The 20,001-nt window shown below is 40.3% G+C and overlaps 3 protein-coding genes across 3 annotated transcripts; all 3 read right to left on the reverse strand.

The window, feature by feature from the left end:
* Positions 1 to 219: 219 nt before the first annotated feature.
* Positions 220 to 3,720, reverse strand: cplane2 (ciliogenesis and planar polarity effector 2). Its single transcript, XM_062416161.1, has 5 exons — positions 3,427 to 3,720; positions 2,184 to 2,336; positions 1,847 to 1,971; positions 1,587 to 1,726; positions 220 to 1,405 (listed from the first exon to the last, which is right to left on the reverse strand). The coding sequence occupies exons 1-5, from the start codon at positions 3,536 to 3,538 to the stop codon at positions 1,183 to 1,185; spliced, it is 753 nt and encodes a 250-aa protein (XP_062272145.1). The 5' UTR covers positions 3,539 to 3,720; the 3' UTR covers positions 220 to 1,182.
* Positions 3,721 to 4,257: 537 nt separating this feature from the next.
* LOC134006163 (heat shock protein beta-7-like) lies at positions 4,258 to 5,398 on the reverse strand. Its single transcript, XM_062445259.1, has 4 exons — positions 5,320 to 5,398; positions 5,023 to 5,156; positions 4,371 to 4,496; positions 4,258 to 4,263 (listed from the first exon to the last, which is right to left on the reverse strand). The coding sequence occupies exons 1-4, from the start codon at positions 5,396 to 5,398 to the stop codon at positions 4,258 to 4,260; spliced, it is 345 nt and encodes a 114-aa protein (XP_062301243.1).
* A 2,563-nt stretch (positions 5,399 to 7,961) lies between these two features.
* Positions 7,962 to 19,838, reverse strand: epha2a (eph receptor A2 a). Its single transcript, XM_062444757.1, has 16 exons — positions 19,773 to 19,838; positions 17,613 to 18,249; positions 13,802 to 13,957; positions 13,344 to 13,676; positions 12,358 to 12,485; positions 12,044 to 12,219; positions 11,846 to 11,920; positions 11,522 to 11,571; positions 11,301 to 11,426; positions 11,029 to 11,214; positions 10,853 to 10,914; positions 10,379 to 10,588; positions 10,027 to 10,176; positions 9,527 to 9,720; positions 8,986 to 9,141; positions 7,962 to 8,727 (listed from the first exon to the last, which is right to left on the reverse strand). Exons 1-16 carry the CDS (start codon positions 19,836 to 19,838, stop codon positions 8,619 to 8,621), a joined length of 2,814 nt encoding a protein of 937 aa, XP_062300741.1. The 3' UTR covers positions 7,962 to 8,618.
* Positions 19,839 to 20,001: the final 163 nt, after the last annotated feature.

The raw sequence follows: 20,001 nt of genomic DNA on the forward strand, positions 1-20,001 counted from the left end.
ATGATTGAAAGGTTTTATTTGGATTTTATGCACTTGGTGTTTTAACTTTCACACAAATATACATTTTGATGATTGCACAACTTAAATGTTCACAACTTAAATGTTCACTCTAAGACAAATCTTCAGTCGACTGTGTATTTACTGTTCCTGATAAAAACAGTCTTAAAGCGTTGTATGTCACGTGAAGCACTGAACATGTCACAGCTGTCAGGCACACAGTTGGTAAAGTGATGTTTTTATTTTTGGGGATTATGTTATTACCTGTATTAAAATGCTAGCCTCTTGAGCTATGTACACTCTTTTTCTATATAAAATAAATGTTTTACCATATCAGATCAACCTCATGCAATAACAATCTCAACTAAAAGACATAAGTAATAAGACAACTTGACAAAACTAAAGTTGATCTTGTCAAGTTAACTGATTAAATACTTATCAAGCAATAGTTTGACTAGATGTTTGAAGGCATATAAAATTCGACTTTGAATAATTTGTGTCCACAAAAGTTGAATTATCCTCCACTAAAAATTCTTAAAATAGCATCTACAACTTCTTCCTTATTCGAAGATCCAGTATTTACGAATATATAAATATTTTTCATTACAAAAATGTCCAAAATTCCCAAATAAATGTCCCCATCACTCTTGTGGATGTTGCATACGGGACCACGATTGGCTCCACACTAGTTCTGATGTCACAAATGATACCTGCAGGCCGACGAGCGTGACAGCCTTCTAGTATCAAACTTTGCAAATACATCATTCTGCACAGTGAAGCTCAAACATCCAAGTGAAGGAACAAGAAGCAAAATACATTATTTTATGGACACAGATGAAGTGTTCACTGTACATTTCATTCAACCAGACCTCTTTTTATAAATACTGAATATTTTATCTTTAGGCCAAAAAAAAAGGCAAGGCAATGGAACAACTTTAAACCACTATCACATTCATATAACCACAATCACAGTCAATACTTGATCTCATATCATGATTCAACACCCTGCTGAAATGATAGGATGATTGATGATGTGATGACCACATAAAACAGAACAGATCTCAACAGCAGCATCCTCCCAGACCAGCTGCTACTATAAGTACCGTCCCTCAAAGATAAGACAACCAGACTTCACCTCGAGTCCAATCCACTTCAACTGCCACCTGTTTAAAAACATGTTCAGTATCAAAATAGGGTCCCTGTCTCTTGCTGTGTGTGGTGGCCAGCTGATCCAGCTGTGACACAGTCCTGATGCCACAGGTTCTCTGCCAGGCAGTTGAGGATTGGGGCTACATCACCCAGGCCGTCACTGACCTCCCCACCGGTACGCAGCACCGGTAAGCTCCAAGTCTCCTGGAAGTTCCTCACATCTCTCTCCGCCACATCACAGTGCATGAAAAGGTCAAATCTGAATGAAAACGTTAAGGGCAAACCTTCGTCTTTATACTGGCTTCTCCTTTTAAAGTCAGACATGTTTCTATTGTTTCTAAAAGCTTAATGGAATCATGCAATTTTGAATCATTCCTAAACTTGTGTTTATAGTGTTTTATGTAGGCAACATTACAGTATACACATTTACAAAAGGATACTTTGTGCCAACCACCAATTTCACAACTCTGCCCACAGACGGCCCGGTCCACTTTGCAATTTGGTTGGACAGATCATCAAAAGACATCCGGTCAGTGAAGGAAAACAGGAAGAGAACGGCGTCCACCTGCTCCTTACAGGACTGGAATGGTGAAAAAGATCTTGTGAGTTGTACATTTATTTTTTTAAATCCAAAGCAAACACTGCATCTGTTACTAATTCCTGTCTCAAAAAAAATGTGTCAATACTGTATAATTCATACCGGAAGTAAATGGTCAAATCTCCGTAAGGCGTTTTCTCCGCAGTCCCACAGCTGCAGACGGAAGAAAAGCACTCTGCCACTTTCTCTCAGCTTCACAGGCCAATACACCACTGTCGTCTCAATACCTTGAACAAGAAAGTATAAATCAGACTAATATTAGTATGACCTCATTAACCTCTAATTGGATTTTTTTTATTGTATGAATTGCTTAAACATTTAGTCACAGCTCAGTGATCACGTTCCAATTTAGACCCCATCCCTTATTAACATAAGCGAAGCTGTTCAACTATTCAGGTCAGTCTGAGGTGTCTTGTCAGTGCACAGGGACGTACAGTACCTGTGGTTTCATAGTGCATGTTAGGAATATTCAGGCCTGCAAGACGTGCAGCAAGAGTCGTTTTCCCGACTCCACTTTTGCCTGAAATGAAGATCTTGTAGTGAACTGTGTCCACCGCTACGTGTGGGGGCATCACTGGAGACTCCAACAGGCCTGTTAAACAAATTATAAGAACAACCACCAGAATTTTAATTGGCTGTGTGATGCTTTTATTAGCCAACTAAATTAACTTTTCATACATTTCACCATTTAAATTAGGTCTGACTACCAAGAAAATGACTGAACCAACAACAAATGACTGTCAGTATTTCTGTATGGATCCACCTCACATGGGTTTCTTAAAAACACAAACACATTGACCGTTCAGCTTTACTTTTACTTTTCTGGTCAATTAACATTGTCCTTAACACATTTAGGACTTCAAATATATTCAAATAATATGTTTGTACTTTACATAATAGCATGCAGGTAGCTCCAACACCAGTTAACTCAGTTGATGATGTGTTATTGTATCTGATAGTTATTTAGATATAATGTTGATTATCAGGTGAAACAGCAAACTTAAACTCAAGGTTGGAACATGTCATTTTCTTTTCATTTATCTTTTTCCTCTTTAGATAATCTCAAACTCGGTCAATATTGGCCTATCCCAGATGTATTGGTATCTGCATGTACAAGATGTAAATTATACTGGCAGCATTTTATATATATATATGATCAATTTCCTGAATATATAATAATAATTCAATTATTAACATTCCCAGTCAAGTTTACTGTTCTAGTGTACTGATGTCATGTTGGACAATAAAGTTTATTGTTAAAATGTAAAATATCATGCCTCTGTTACATATCTTTGTCACAAGTGTTTGATATTTAAAGAATCATTGCAAAAAATGTTTTATGTATGTATGTATGATATCAGCGGATATAATTACATTGGCCCCAAATATCCAATATAAGTCAGACTCTACATAAAATATTTTTTGCCATCGTGAGACAATTTAATTTAGTTTTCAAATGATACCAACTGTTTACATATAGAGGCCATAATGACCAAAAACAACTACATTTCTTTAAAATATTCAACAGGAACCTCCACAAACAATAACCTGAAGAGGTGTTCCTGGCAGTGATGATGAATTGTAGATGAATATTTGTAAGACTATAAAGTAGCAGCCGTGACTGTCCTTTCAGTCTCACGAACTGACTTCATTCAACCAGAAAGTGTGCTTTTTTATCATACCGAAGTTCTTGCGTCTCATCTTGCGAAGGATTTTGCTGAAATACTCTTTGCTGTCTGCACATCGATGCCAGTCAGCTGCTATGATTGAGCCGGGAGGAGGTATTAAGCTCATCTTGTTGGTTGTGAAGCTAACTTAGCATCACGCTGAGCTCGGTTTGTACATAACAGGACAGAGTGTCGATGTTTTTGAGTCTGAAACGTATGTTAATATGTCAATAATACTGCAAAAAAAAATCCTCCTGCCCATAAAGCACTTTAATTATAATAACTGCGGTCAGTAAATTGCATGTTTACAGTTTCAAAGTGCATCAAACTCATGAAAACTTCCGTAAACTAAAATATCCATTGACAACCGCTGTCGTCACTTCCTGTGGTGGCGTTGCCTCCACGGTCTTCTTCCAAAAGTCGTAAATTACCATTTTATCTGCCTCTCGCCTAAAACTAAAAGCCTGCATTTAAAACAGAGGTTACATTTGTCAGTACATTTTATACATTAAACCTCACAGAGTTGCTGTAGACATGCTGATTACGTTTCAATGTATCCATTAACAGCATTCATTCAAACAGTTATTTACAGCTTTCTGTGCCATCCGTCTCTTTTTGGCCGGTTAAGTCACATCAGAGTAAAATGTTAAAGGAATTTCAGTAGTAGAATATTTACAACATTGTTTGGTTATAATCATAGATTGTGTGTATATTTACATTTTTTTTAATAGTTCAAGAGGTGCACTGAACTGGTATTAATATTTCCGACAGTCTTAAGTGGTGCATTGGTTGTTTCCTTTAGATGTCGCCAAAGTCCCGCGTTAAACTGTCTGGATGGTGCTGAGATTACATCTGGAGAAACAGGACAGTAAAGAAATTACATTTAAAAAAAAAAAAAAGGTTTGTTTTTAATAGAAATGTCGTGCAGAGGAAAAAAAGGACAGATTATGTAATGATACCCTGTGAGCTCTGACTGTCAGGACCCCACAGCCGTCCATGGTCATTTTGATAGATATGGGGTCCACATCTGCTGGAAGTTTGCATTGATGGGAAAAAGTGTTTGTGACATTGCCATCTTCTCCCAGCTGCAGAGCAATAACAAAGAGTGTTACTGACAAGAATGCAGAAATATTTTCTAGTTTGAAGTTTACACTCAAAAAAACGTACCTCTTTATATTGTAAACAAAGGTGGTACTCAAACTATATTAAGCAGTAAGTCAAGAGCATTGATTTAAAATGACATTTTAAAAGTTGTATTTTCTTCTTAAATTTCTCTTATCTCTACTATCTAATCTTCTAAATTTGTTTTACTAAAATTCAGACTCAAATTTCAGGCCCTGACTCAAAATTCCACACAAAAATACAGAATTTAACACTTTTAACGTTTCTTCAGTACACCAGTAATCCATCAGATTCAAACCTAGCATAGCTTAATTACTTTAATTTAATTAAGTTTAAATTCAACTGAAATGCCATTCAATAGTCCACTTATTGTTTCTTCTGTTTTTGTTGTTAGTTTCAAAACAAGCACCTGTACTGTTCTGTGGTTGTTAACACAGATTACATTTGCCTTTTTGTTCCTAAACCAAGGTTTAGGACTGCATGACTCACCTTCTCAGCATGGACCTCTATCAGGTTGTTGGAAGATGTGATGATAACATCCTCTGGAGAAAATTCACTCACATCAACTGTGAACTGGAATATGTCTCCAATTACCTGGATCTTCCCCGTAGGATCCGAATGTCCTGCAAAAATCATTTTACAGCTCATGAAAACATGATGACTGTGTGACATTAAATGAGAAATTAGGCTACAGATTTCCAAACACTTGAAGTGATTTGATTTTTAAAAGGTTAAATGCAGAGCTAAATAAAGTGGAAAATATCAGTCAGTGTTTGGTCATCAGACCTGTAAGCCTTTGGTCTCTAGGGCTCTGCTCAGTTAGTGATCCTGGAGCCTCAGCGTAAATACTTGGATCTTTCTCCATTCAGGCTGAGGAAGTAGATTTTCTTTATCTCGCCGACTGTATGAGTGAGCACAATCCAAGAAAGGTCATTCTAATCTAGTGACTTCTCCCTTGTCTCTGATAAAAGTGGCATTATATATGAGTCTTTTATAGGCCACTGAGAGCTTGTGGGCGCCACAGGGTGTGTGTGTGAATGATTCAGCTGGACAGGACCGTGACATGGATGGCAGATATTTAATGTATCAGAACGGTTGTTGAATTGTTGTCAGCAGAAACAAAAATTTCCAGCCACACCCCTGACCGGGACCATAAGATCCTTGTGTGAAAGAAAGGGTGTGGAGATGTTTCTGTGTGAAGGAATGAGCCAAAATTATCAGATGTAACATTTCATGAGCTGTGACTCTCAGATTTACGCGACAAAAGTCACAATATGACACCTTTTCTTAGATTTAAGATCCGTTTTATAATGTATTTAGGCTTTTTGTAAAGGCTGTCGCTCACAAAAATGACACTGCCAGCGCATTTCCAGTGAAAACCTTACAGCAGAAGAATTTAGCATGGCTGAGTGATTGTGGTATGATGGAGTAGAGTCTTGTGTAGGTGTGACATTCTGCTCCTCCTCGGCAAAGTCACCGAGGTTGATGGGCTCCATCTGAATGACATCCGTCACCAAAACAAGAATAAAGAGTCTGTGGCCACACAAACAGCTCTCTGAGGCAGTAATGCCAATGGTAAAGGATTGTTAGGTGGATAAAAGTTGAGGTATTAGTTTCTCATCTTCAGCGGTCGAGGTGAAAATAAATGTACTAATTGTAAAGAGTATAGAGTCAGAGTGCAGGTCTTTAGCAACAGAGAATGAAAGTGTTAAGAGGAATGCATGACAGTATTAAATTTAGTATTAAGTTTAGTTATGTGACAACGGAGTCAGCAGAAAGGCCATCATGTGAGGCAACTGGTGAGAATTTATGATGCCATGTGTAATGTTGGGTGAGCAAAGCTATGAACAATGAGTTCGAGAGATGTAAAGAAATATAATCAGGAAGGTATTTATATTAGTTAGTAAATATATTAGTATTTATAATACTGTGTAAGTGTTACTAGTTGTAATTTCTGTACAGTTTGAGCACTGAGACGGTTTTCATACGTGTCAACCATTTATCCACCATCTTACTTTGGCACTAATATGTGTTGATAAAATCAAAGTAAAGCTGAGGATGAGAATGTCATTAAAGGATAAGTTCACAATTTTCCAAGTCTGTCTTAAACCAACAGTCAGGTGCCAATATAAACATTAAAACAGGTTTTGCTGTAATCGCTGTCTTCCTGTAATCAATCCTCCTGTTCATACTGTGGGCTGTGGCTCAGGAGGTAGAGCGGCTCCCAAGTAATCCGAAGATCGGCGGTTCGCTTCCTGGCTCCTCCAGTCTGCATGTTGAAGTGTCCTTGGGCAAGGTACTGAACCCTGAATTACTCCCAACAGTGTGTGAATGCTAGCTTTCCCTGATGAGCAGGTTGGCACCCTGCATTGTAGCCCCGGCCATCATTGTGTGAATGTGACTTGTCTAAAAGTGCTTAGAGTGGTCGAAGGACTAGAGCGCTATATAAGTACATTTCATTTACCATTAGAAGATCTCCTCCAAATGTGCTTACAATGTAAGTGATGGGGACAAAACCCACAGTCCTCAAGATATCTTGCAAAATGAGTTTTTTAGTATTCATTTCCTTTTATTATTTCCCTGTTGAGCAGCAGCGGAGGAACAGTAACAAAAAGAAGGAACTTTGCACTAAAAAGACAGTTACTTTGGCAGTTACTTTATTTGACTAACTCAGGCTAAAACCTCATATTAGTTTCAGATAAACTTTGGAATATATTTTTACACATAACAAGGACATATGGAATAATACAACAGTCTACAATGTATTTAAAAATTCATCTAAAGCTAATATCAGGCTTCAGCAGTCTGAGTTAGTCAAATAAAGTATCTTCCACATTTAATCAGTTTAGTAAAACAAATTCCCTCTGTCACCTCAGCTACACAACAGTGTTTTTCTGTTAAGCTGCAGTGGAAGGATTGTAACAAATAGAGGAAATTTGGCATTAAAAAAGACTTTATTTGGGCACTTGACTGTTGTTTTATCACAAACTTGAAAAATGTGAACTTATCCTTTAATTTTGCAGGTTTATTGTCATAAACCATAAAGTATTAGAAAAAGTGAAGTTCTGTCCCAATGATGGCACAACATCAAAAGTCTGGGGATAACCTACGTTCACAAAGACTATGATTGTCTGCATCAAATTTAATGATAATCCATCTAATGGTTATTTCACTTTGAACCACAAACCACACATTAGGATACATCGTCTGGGAACCATTAATGTCTCTGGGATATTTCAGTCCGGACCACAGTTCTGGTTGCATGGACATTACCATCCATTAAACAATGTAGCTAGTACAGCAAAAAAAAAAAAAAAAACCCAAATACAATGCGACTACTTCTGAGTACAAGAAAGTGATCCAGTCACAAGGCAACACTGATTTTATTTAAACACAAAAATACACAGCCTGGCAAAGATGCACCAGAGCAGAGTCATTTCTCATGTAACAAGTGACATAAATATAAAATACAATAAATATTAAATACAAATGGACAGTTGTATTAAGACATGATGTAAACAAACAAACTGGCTTGAGGAAAATGCATCATGTGATCCAGAGACTTAACTAAAAAACATAAGAATGTGTGATTTATTTATTTTTTTATGCCCTGAGTGGAATAACTATTCCAAATTCAAAAGAGTCTCGCTGATCACAAAAGTTTAGAAAAACAAACTATTTTAAGGATCCAGAAACGCTGGCAGGAAAAAGTGAGTGCTTGTCAGAAGTCCTTAATCATAAGGAGCCTTAAATATTTCAGTCATTCAGTCAATACAAATCCAAGCACTCTCATAATGCCTCACATCTTACTTTACATAATTATTTTATATTTCCTACATCACATAACCTGTTTATGTTCAACATATACATTTTTTTACATGATGCCTAATTATTCCTCTTCTGTTATAAAGTACATAAGTGTTTTAGATCTCAGTCCTGTCTGAGTAGCTTGGAGGGTCCTCTTCAGTCACAGAAAAATAAAACTGCAGTGTAGATCAGTTTCACCCCACACACTTCAGTCGTCCTCGTCCATGAGTGAAATGGCATGGTCGGTCAGTGCACTTTGATTCAAAGGAATGCTGGGATCACACAGCAAACACGCTGAGCGAGGTGGTCTCATCTTTCAGCCCCAGGATGCTGTAGGCTATCCTCTTCATGTGACCGGGCAACCGCACTCCAATATTCCTGATGTCCCTGAGAGAAAATATTCAATTAGAGATTTTGCTAAAAACAATATGACACCACAGCAGTGCTGCAGAGGGCATGGCAGTAGAGAATGTGAGGAATGACATGGGCAGAGGCGCAATGGAGTGTTGCTGCATTCACAAATTGGAAAACAAATGTTCAAGCTGAGAGCTCAATACTGTCTCTGTGTTACCACAAAACGTGGCAGGGTGCCAAATAAGTCAGCGCAGGGTGGCGAGGCTGCACCTGTGCCATGTGTGTACTTACTCATGCCTCAAGGCGAGCACTTGCTCCATGGTCGTGATCCCTGCGCGAGCGAAGCTTTCGTTGTACTGGCTCATTTTGATGGACTCCAGCCACTCAGGCACCGACCTGAACATGGTGCCGTCACAGCCGCTGGTGCTGGGCAGACGGATGGACACGCTGCGAGGAACAAAGTATGTTTGGATTATGCATTTTTTTATGGCTATTTTATGTACACTGAGCATGTGATGATGTTTGAACAGAAGAGAACCAGTTTTACTGTCAACATGTTACAGATGGGATGGCTACAAAACATGTTTCAATAACAAGACTAGACTAACTGCAGATAACTAGACTCTGGTTAAACAAAAGTAGCAGAAAGATTTTTGAATAAATGTTTATGAATATAAAATTTATGACTAGGACTAGTGTCTTTAATAACAGTTAAATAGTTTCCTCAAACTATAACAGATGCAAAATTGAGATAGGAAGCTGAATGATTCTGTTTCATGGTGTTATCAAAATCTAAACTTCAGTAAAATAATGTTTTTTTTAAAAAGCATACCGTGGATCGAAGTCAGCGATTGTTTTTAATGACTCTGGGCTTCGGAGCAGTTTGTCCAGAATGTTGACGATGTCTGTGAAGCGAGGTCGTGTGGAGCGGTCGTGCTGCCAACACTGGAGCATGAGCTGGTAGATAGCAGACGGACAGTCCATTGGAGCAGGAAGCCTGAAGGCCTCGTTGATCGCCTTCATGACCTGAAGAAGAGACCGGAGTAGAATGGAGGCAGGCTTAGATTTAAAGTATATTTATGACTGTAGGGACAGGCAAAGGGTTTGTACAGACAGTCGTTAGAAAAAGTGCTGTGCTCGTATGTTGACATTAACAGTTAATTGGAAGAGGATGGTGGGAAACTGCACTGGATGTAAGGCAACTTTCAATCACCACCAGCCCAGCACAGACTCTCAGAGGTAATGCACATTAAAGTTTAACCTACAAAGGCCAAAACAATCCTTCACTTCAATTGTAAAAGTTGGAAAGAGGATTTGACAGATGAAACATACCTCATGGTTGCTCATGTCCCAGTAGGGTCGTTCTCCAAACGCCATGACTTCCCACATGACGATGCCGAAGCTCCACACGTCGCTGGCCGAAGTGAACTTCCTGTATGCGATGGCCTCAGGGGCAGTCCAGCGGATGGGGATTTTACCTCCCTGACAGAAGAGAAACATTAACAAATCATATTTAATGGGTGAAGGCAGTGGAAACACAAGGTGCTGAAAGACCAAGAGTTTAGATTGGACACTTGAGAGTCAAAATACCGTTAACAGTCTGGCTTTGGTTACTAAAAAAAACAAGGTTTGTACTCTTTAGCTGGGTTTTTTTCTAGCTGAGAAACGTTGCTGTTGCACTCACTCTGGTTGTGTAGGTGCCCTCAGCATCATCCTCCAGCACACGTGACAGGCCAAAATCAGACACCTTACACTCCACGTTGCTGTTCACCAAAACGTTCCTCGCTGCCAGGTCACGGTGGACGTAGTTCATGTCTGAGAGGTATTTCATACCGGCAGCTATTCCATGCATCATTCCCACGAGCTGGTACAACGGAATCTCTCCGTCATGGTCCTGCAGAAATAAAAAATAATATAAATAACCTAATTTTTTTTACTGTTAAAAGAAATACAACTGTATTTTTAGATTTTAAATGTATGTAAAGTATAGAGCTGCAGAGATAAGTCAATTTATTTTAATAATTGATTCATCGTACAGAAGATGACTGCTAACAAGTAAACAATGCTGACTTGAGGAAGGAAATTGTAAAGATTTCAGGGATACACCCAACACGTTCTGGTGAAAAACAACCTGTTAACACAACTTCTGTTTGTATACCTTCAGATATGTGTCGAGAGCTCCGTTCTCCATGTATTCTGTCACTATCATGGTATGCTTGACTGAAAATTAAAACAGGAAACTATGTTTAGTGAAAGAAAAGTATACAAACAGTGAATTTTATGTAAATACATTATGACCGGCTGTTTTGGGTTCTTTCTGAAGCAGAGACTCACATTTGGTGACGACTCCCTCCAGTCGGATGATATTTGGGTGCGAGAACTGCCCCATAATGCTGGCCTCACTCAAGAAATCCTGCCTCTGCTTCTCGGAGTAGCCCGGCTTCAAGGTCTTGATCGCGACAGCCACATCTCCTCTCCCGGGAGTCTTCATCACGCCCCAAAACACTTCCCCAAACTCTCCTGATGGGCAGACAGACAGCAGTAGGAAACGTCAGAAACTGAATCCTGATATTCAATTAAATGGGAAGCATTTTAAAAACACTTACCGACACCGATGACTTTTTGTTTGCTGATTGCACTGGAGTCAATTTCTGTGACAAACTTCTGGATGGCAATATTAGGGTCCTCATACATGTGTGGATCAACATAAGTCTTAAGAGGCTTCAGCTGATCTAAGGAGGGAGGAAATGACAAGTTAAGCTCAATAATAACTTAATGAGCTGTTTCATCTGTAAATAATACTGAATTGCTTGCATGGATTTCTAACCTGTTGAAAAGTAGGGATCCTCAGGTCCTCTGCCACGGGAGTTCAGTCTCCTGAGAGGAAAACATAAATAATCACTATAGGACTACACAGAATACAGACTAGATTTTAGTGTAATTACAGGTCAGTCTCAGCTGAAAAAGACTGAAGCTGTATTCAATAGCAGCACTGGTTATTACAGATAAACCCTCCCTGAGCTGTCACACCAGAATATCCTTAATTTACTTGAGCTTGTGGCGCATAATCACATGGTTAGCAGGTCTGTAGATAACATTTATCAGAATGACACACGCATTTAAGGTGGCTCTGAAGAGTGTTGTTACCAACCGTTTACGCAGCAGCAGGACGGCCACCACGACGAGCAGAATAACCGCAACTCCAGCGACAGCTCCCATCACCATGGTGGAGTTGTTCTGGATCTGGGACTCGGCTGTGCAAATCACAGAAGAAGGAAAAGATTGAATTCATTAACTCAAGTAAAAGTTACACAAACGTGAGAAACTGTGTCATCTTCTGTAGAGTTTAAGGCTGTTTGTACCTAAAGGTAATGTTTGAAACTCGTACTCCGTGCTGTAGCTGCCAGGGTTGCCTTCAGGACTCAGTGCCTGGACCCTGAAAGTATAAGTAGTGCCTGGCATGAGGTCATTAATCTGGACTGAGCTTTTCTCCAAAATCAGGACTGTGTAGGTGGTCACATCGCGCTCGCCATCACCATCCTGACAGGAGAAGATGAAAAGAGGATTGATTACCATCATTTTAATTTTAACCAGACAATAACTTTTTTTCTGAAATTCTTCCAGCCCCACTTTCAATAAGAGCACAAAAGCACTCTGTCTTACTTTTTTGCGGTACATAAGCTCATAGCGATGATTGATGTGGGCCGGAGGTCTGCGAGACACAGCCCAGGACAGAGACAGACTGGTGGGGCTGCGCTCTTCCAGCTGGATAAACGTCACCTTAGGGGGATCTAACAGTCGGCAAAAGACAGAAAGCAAAATAACGGTTAGTGACTAATCACAGCCTTTGGAAGGGACATTTGGAAATTAAAGCCTTCATGATTCAGTTGGTCAGAGTGGATTCCTCTTTGTTTAGTAAGCCTTTCTTTTTATACAACAGTTTTACTGATTACTACAATATTACATGACAAAATGAATAAGAAATTCTGTCACTGTCTTAACTCAACTTTTCTACAGCATCTATAACTCTGTAACAGCCCAAAAAAATACATAACATTGTTTTATCACCTTCAAACTCCATGACTCCATGTTTATTATATTATACCATGTTTAAAGCTATTTATGAATGATTTTCACATGGTCTATATCTGTGGTGTTGGCAGTACTTGTTACACCATGCAGCCCATCCCAAATCCAAACAAGTCTATTTGTATTTCTGACCCTGGAATTTATGATGCCTCTCTGAGGCCTAATTGACTCCAAACATACTGTAAGTAATGTCCGTATATAGGATAACATACTGAACCTTTCTTTGTCTGTGAATGACTTTTTGGCAAACAAAGCTAATATATATCAGTATATTTGTTAACCAATATAACTTATAAGAAATAGTTTATTATTGGGTGTAATGGTTTTATGGTCATTTCTGCATTTTGTCATCTTAATCAAAAGTAGTCTGTTCATAAGGGAAGAGTTTCCACTTCACTAGTTTTCTGCAAATTGGGTTTTTAATAAGGCCAGTACTGAATCAAAATATTGATGATTTTGCAATTATCATTATTATTTTTACACATACAGCAGGAGGTAAAGCCAATGTCAGCGAAACCCAAGAAGCAAAAATTAACAGCTTTAAATATGACCAAGCTCACCAGTATAGTCCAGAGCAGTGGTGATGGTAGCGGTGGGCATCTCAGTGTTGTACTGGGACACGCCACTGTGTGCCTCCACAGTGAATGTGTAGTTGAGATGAGAATCCAGGTCACCGACTACGACAGTGGTGTCCTGCAGGTCTGTGGGACCTGGCTCGAACCGAATCTTCTCACCACAGGGGACACAAGAGGCCCCGTCGCAGAGCTCACACACCACACTATAGGTAAGGTCGCTGCGGCCCCCGGTCACCAGTGGTGGATTCCAGGACAACTGCAACCTGCCCTCTGCTGACAGGGTGTTGGAGGTCAGGTCACGAGGGGCACTGGGTGGAGCTTTGGGAGGAAATGAACAACACAGAGGAGTTAGCCTAAATTTCAGAACTCCTTCAATTAGAAATTGACTTTATCAGTAATATGATATAATGGGTAATAACGTGGACAATGGGTGGGGGTCTTACCAGAGCAAGCTGATGTAGGAGGGTCTGATGGGGAGCGGAAGAAACCCTCCTCGCAGTGACATTCAGTGGCACCAGCTGCTGAGGGCTTGGTGTTGTCAGGACAAACCTGACATAACTCGGTCGATACAGATGTCTTGAAGTAGCCTGGTTTACACGCTGTGTGGGGGAGAGACGGCGTCTGTTAGTTTAAGCATGACATACACTGTAGGAATAAGTCTGACAAACACAGGAAGGAATGACTGATCAAAAAGCAAACAATGAAGCTGTCTCTGTAATACCAGTCCCTTCCACCCAACAGGAAGCATTTGTTGTGTGCAACCTATAATCACAGAGTCTTTGTATCCAGAGGAATGAAAAGGGATTTCCCTGACGATCTGTCTCCACTCGCCTTTTTCGCCTGGAGGCCTAATCTCAGGTCACACTGCCAGTGTCAACCGGATGACAGCAGAGCATTAAATCCATCAGGTGATCTGATCTGCCTTTCCCCTGTGAACTCTCAGCTCATGCACTCTGGCTGATAATATTTATGTTTTTGCCAAAGGAAATGGCACCTTGGACACTGGTGGGGTATTGCAATGGACATTTCAGAACACAGATAAACAGCCTTCCAGGCCATGTGAGGTTAATGAACATGCAGACTGGACAGAAACCAGGACGCAAGAGCTGCAAGTTAGTCTGAGGCTGATGTTTCCTCCCTTTCTTCCTTCCTTCCTTCCTTCCGGCCGCTAACCTCCTCCGGTCGCAAATTACAAAATGAAAGGTGGAATAGTTAAAGGACAAGAGAATCATGAAGAGGAAAGGCTGCTGGAGACAAGTGTGATTGTCAGTGTGTTTATGGAAACAGATACAAATACTTTCTGGGGCCTCTGAGCACAGTAAAAAACTTCTAAAAGAACAGATCTTATGAAAGATCTCCTGACTCTGCTTTCATTCTGCTGTCTCCCGAGGGAGCAGCCTTTCATGTGGCCCCTGTACTGGTGGCCGAGAGAAGAGGTCGAGTGAACCTTGGATTGAAGACGTGGTCTTGTTACTTCGCCACCAAGGCAGAAGGACCTTTGCACTCCAAGTATTGCCGTGGTGGAGGAGAAGGAGCAGGTTGAGTTTGATTAGGAGGGATAAAGATGAATAGATGCACTGGTGGGGGATGGGGGCAAAGGTCTGGAGCACCAACAGAAGTTCTCCCTGGGGAGTCACTTGGCGAGCTTGGGGGTGTAGATGAGGTCTTTTCGCATAAGAAAAGGGGGCCAGCCCATTTCATCTTGAGCTGAAGCAGCAGGACCTCTGTCACGTACCAAAGAAACTTCAGCCCTATTCATCTATTGTCTCTGAGATTGGACAGAGTGGTGCCATAAATATGTTGCATTACTCATTAAAGCACGCAAAAGGCGCCATGTGTGCAATACTTGAATACAAATATGGTGAATGCAAACTTTGGCATTAATGATTCTTATCTTTTAGCAGAGATTTTAGGAGTGGTCTTAATTTTGTAAATTGACAATTTAAATTGTAATCTAAACCTTTGATTAATTTAATTTAATTTATTTTCACTTGTTGATGCATCTGTTAATTGAATCTGTTTTTTGCTCTTTGTGTCAGCCCATTGTTCTAATGAGTGGGAACATGGATTAGGGAGCTTGTTGCGTGTGTTAACAACCGGATGAAAGAGCAAAGGGAGGCAAAGCGGGGCATGTCATTGGCTAACAGCTGTCCTGTTGCTCTACTAATCCTCTTGACTAAATTACACTCCACACCTAACTAAGCAGCCACGAAACTAACCACCCTCATGCACCAACTGTCGACTCACTCTCCACCCTCCAACTCCAACCAAGGACAACCTGCTTATTTGTGTCAGTCAGCATTCCTCTTCATCTTGCTTACTTCCTTTTCCCACAACAGTTGGGCTCTTCAGTGGAATTCACACGCAGGCCGTGAGCCTCTAAAGATATCAATTTTCTCAAGTTAACCTAAAAACTGGACTGCCTGGCTGTTGGTATTTCTGACATTAGAGTTGCCTGGAACAAACTACAACATTGTGTTTTTACTTATGTAATAAAAGATGTTTCCTGTGTCCTATTGATCAGGTCATCCTCCAGACCTTGGAATCACAATTTTTTCCCCCGTCATAAATATTTCCTGTCTTCCGCTCAACAGCTCTCTGCCAACTTCCGTTTCAGGTGCTCAGCTCGAGTCCGCCAGCGGTCAGGAACCTCAAAGACTAAAACATTCCTCTGCTTTGACTTCCTCCCCGCCTTTCTCACTCATCCTGCCTTCTTTTTTTTACAACCTCACTACAAGATTCACTCTTTGAAGTGCAGTGCTTTGTCATTATCAGTGGTATGAGGGATCTGTTTGCTGAAAGAAAAGTATTCCAACAAGAGACCAAACTCTGCCAGTAAAGGTGACTCGGACTACCAGCAGTCATAAACCGCACTATGACTGAGAGTCTAACCTCTGAGGTGTGTCACCCCATCCCTGTAATCTGCGGTTCCTGTCGCCTTGGCAACTGGCAAAACAAATACTTGTGAGGAGAAGACGCGCAGGCTCAGGTAGTCATTCTGACACATTCACACGGTCCTTCCTTTAGTCAATCAGTGCTGTAGGTGACGCGAGAGTGAAAGAATTTCTTTCAGAAAATCCCCACACCATACTGTGCCCTTCCTCCCTCCTTCCTCTTCTCTCTGTACCCTCTGTCCTCCCACGTTTCCTCCAGACAGTTCAACACACCACACCCCAGAAATGCCAAAGACAGACCAGCTTGCACACAAACAGTAAGAGCATATACAGTATGAACACTACAGCTATGTCATTTACTGTACACGTTTTTTTATTTTATTTATTGACACAAACCTTTAACAGTGTGTTTCCAAATTACCCATAATTTCAAAATTAGATGTCTTTGTTTTGTTTGTTTACGTAAAACTATCCTTCTATAAATATCTGAATTGCTGAAATTGTTGTTGTATAAAAAATGCTCTAAACTTTAAAGTCGACCGTTTTTGTAGTTAGTTTTCAAAAAACTAATGTATTGTCTTTTTTGTGTATTAGTAAATGACCTAAGACATGTGCTTGTGCATTTTTTATCATAAAGAAACTTTAGAAAGATACTTTGTTTGAAATGATAATGTTTCACAAAGAGAAATATTTTTCTAAGGATTTAAAAAGCTTTAAGAAGCTCTTCCATTTCTACGTAATTGTTGGACAATGGTGTCCTTCAAAACTACATCAAAGACCAACCAAATTTACTATGAATACTGACATCCTTCAGTATACCTTTGTCAGTTTTCCAGTACGAACAAACAACATTCTCAAAGTCCACTTAGAAGTGAAGTGAAACTGGTTTAATTTTTGTACTGTATTCTTATCACCTCCACCCATCGACCTATCCATAAAACAGTGCCTCCTCTAGACCCCATTCCTGAGTCCTGAAAGAAAGGCTATGGAAAGAATGTGCTATCGGCAAACAGGTGAAGAGACGATGATGCATTGATGTCAGAATGTGGTAATCTCCTCAGAGATTTTCAATTGTGCCTTATGGAGCAATCCATGATTGCCTCAAAATCTAAACAAAACAAACAGGTTGAGACATCCTCCCATTCTACTCCCTTTCCCATGGCCAAATCTGCTGAACCCAAGACAGTTCTGAAGCGTTTTTGTCTCAGATTTCCAAACAAACCACACACAATTAACATTCCTCTTAGCTCATTCCTCACACCTCGCCAATGTAGTGGTTGGAGATGTTTCATCTTCTATAAGTCAGAGCAACACAAACATGTCTCAGTTGAGTGCGTGGCATATTCATGGCTGTGCTTACCTTGGCAAGAGTCCCCGGTGGTTTCGTAGCCTTCGAGACACTGGCACTGGCCTACGGGCACCACCCATTCACCATCAGCTGTGCAGTAAATGCGTGGGGTGGCCTGACTGACAGCATTCTCTACACAGGCTCCCTCCACCTCTCTGAGAGCATCCGCCACTGTCTCTGGGAAGGCCGCCAAGCTCTGCACTGTGGACGGGCATGTCTTGTAGTACACTCTGACTGACAGCAGCGCCACACAAGCGCCCATGTCCTGAAAAGCCAGGTAGAAGCCTTTTCTTGACAAAGGCCCCACAGTTCTTGTCTCGGTGTTGACTTTCAGCACACGGCCCCGTGTGACCTCATCAGGAGCGATGGTGGCCACTTTGCGGAACTGCCCTTTACGGAAATTGGTTCCCACATCGGCATCTGCCTCTGAGATGAAAAGGTTGAAGGTTTCTTTGCAGGACACAGAAGCGCCACCAAAGGTGTTGCAGTCTCTCACGACAAAACGGAGCTCCACAGAGACCCGTGTTATCCCAGGGCGCCGCTGAATGAATGTTGTTCGTACCCAGTTATCCTGTTCAGTAGAGTCTATGCTACAGACACTGTAGGTATAGAAAAGGGTGCCGTTCACCACCGTCTGGACTATCTCCCACTAAACAGAAAAAGATACGGAGGGAGGAGAGGGATCAATTTAATGGGCAAAAGTCATTGTTACACGCTAAAATAATGAAAGGATGAAGAAGTATGGAGTTCAGAGGCTTTGTTCTTTCCAGGAACTAGTTTTATTGATGCGACACCTCTTCTCTCATGCTGAGTGAGAAGCTCATAAAGCGCAGTAGTGAGCTGGAGCTTTTTTCCACACATTGTAGGATTATTGGCCTGGACATGTGCTGCGCTTGCGACGTGTGTGGTTTTCCACTAACCCACGAGGGTCCATGTGTGTGTGAGACAGACATAAATCTAGCAAATACTACTGTAGAATACCAACTAACATTTATGGCAGTTTAATGAGCTTTATAAGCACAGTGCAAAGGCATATGGCAGCAAAATTGGCAGCAATTAAAGAGGTTTTAGGAGGGGGAAGCAATGACTAGTAGAAAGATTAAAAGCCTCCATTTAACATTAAAATTTAACACCTCACATGTTAGCTGTTCTGGTGTGTTTCAGTGAGTAAATCAAAGCTTGAATTTATTTAACATTTGTAAGAAACTGAACTTAAACTAAATAAACTAAGCAAATTTCAAAACCTCCACTATTTCAAAAAGTGAAATTGGTGCCATTATATTAAAGTAGCACTTTATGAAGCATAGTAAGTCATATAATTCAGTGGTTTTCATAGATAAAAATGTCTCCATATGACTTGTAATTACTATTCTATTGTCTTCTACTACTGCATTTAGAAAGCTGTTTAAATTGTTTCCTGAGCCCAAGCCCACATATTGAAGATAGTCACCCCCAGTACAAATGAAATACACTTGAAACTTGTGAGGAAGTCTGTAAAGGGAAAAAAGTACATTTTTGATAGACAGGGAAAAATCCTATCGGACAAAATGAGAATCCTCAGATCTTTGGAGAACAGTCACACAAGAAACGTAGCCCACACAGTGGAAGTGGCCCCGTCCTGTTGCTTTTTTTAGATGGAAAACCACTGAACTATAGATAGAGGGATGGTTCTCCACACATGAGACCAGCCTTTCTATGTCTTTTACTTCATGTCTTCTCACAACTGTACAGATCACATCACTGCTGTTATCTCAAAGAGGAATCAGGAGAAGAACAATCAGCCGTTGTTGAGTTTTGTGGTTTAGTGCTAGAATGAAAATCTACTGTAATTGTGTAAAAAGCACTTCAGTACTGTAAATTAAAACGTCGGGTTGAATCATGACATTTTAATGGAATTCATAAGTTCTATATGAAAGGGTAGCATTAACACAAGACTAGCAAGAGCACTGCCAAACCTCATCTAGCTGCCACTCATTCCATCTCTCCCTTTTTTTAGTAGACTGAATAAGAGGAGAGAAGCGTCTGTTATTGTTACCAAACAACCTTAAAAATTCTCACATCAATTAAACTTCAGCTGCCTGTTATTTAATTGTTGTCTTGCGTCTGGAGAGAGACACTTTCAAGTCTTGAACCTGAAGTCTTAAAAATGCCTGTTGAGGTATAAATACTCACTCCGTTCTCATATGGCGACGTCAACCAGCCCAACTCTCCTCCTGAAGCTTTCATATCCAGCAACATTTCTACAGGGACAAACAAAAAACATATGAGTTACAACAAGCACAGAAGCAACTGATGACACTTCATCATCAAAGTACTTTATACGATGTAATAAACATTAAGTTATTAAAGAATGTCAATGTGCATGTAAAAGGCCAATAAACCGTCTTACTCATTTTACAGA

Source organism: Scomber scombrus, chromosome 3, assembly GCF_963691925.1.
Source record: "Scomber scombrus chromosome 3, fScoSco1.1, whole genome shotgun sequence".
In the NCBI taxonomy this organism is placed as follows: Eukaryota; Metazoa; Chordata; class Actinopteri; order Scombriformes; family Scombridae; genus Scomber; species Scomber scombrus.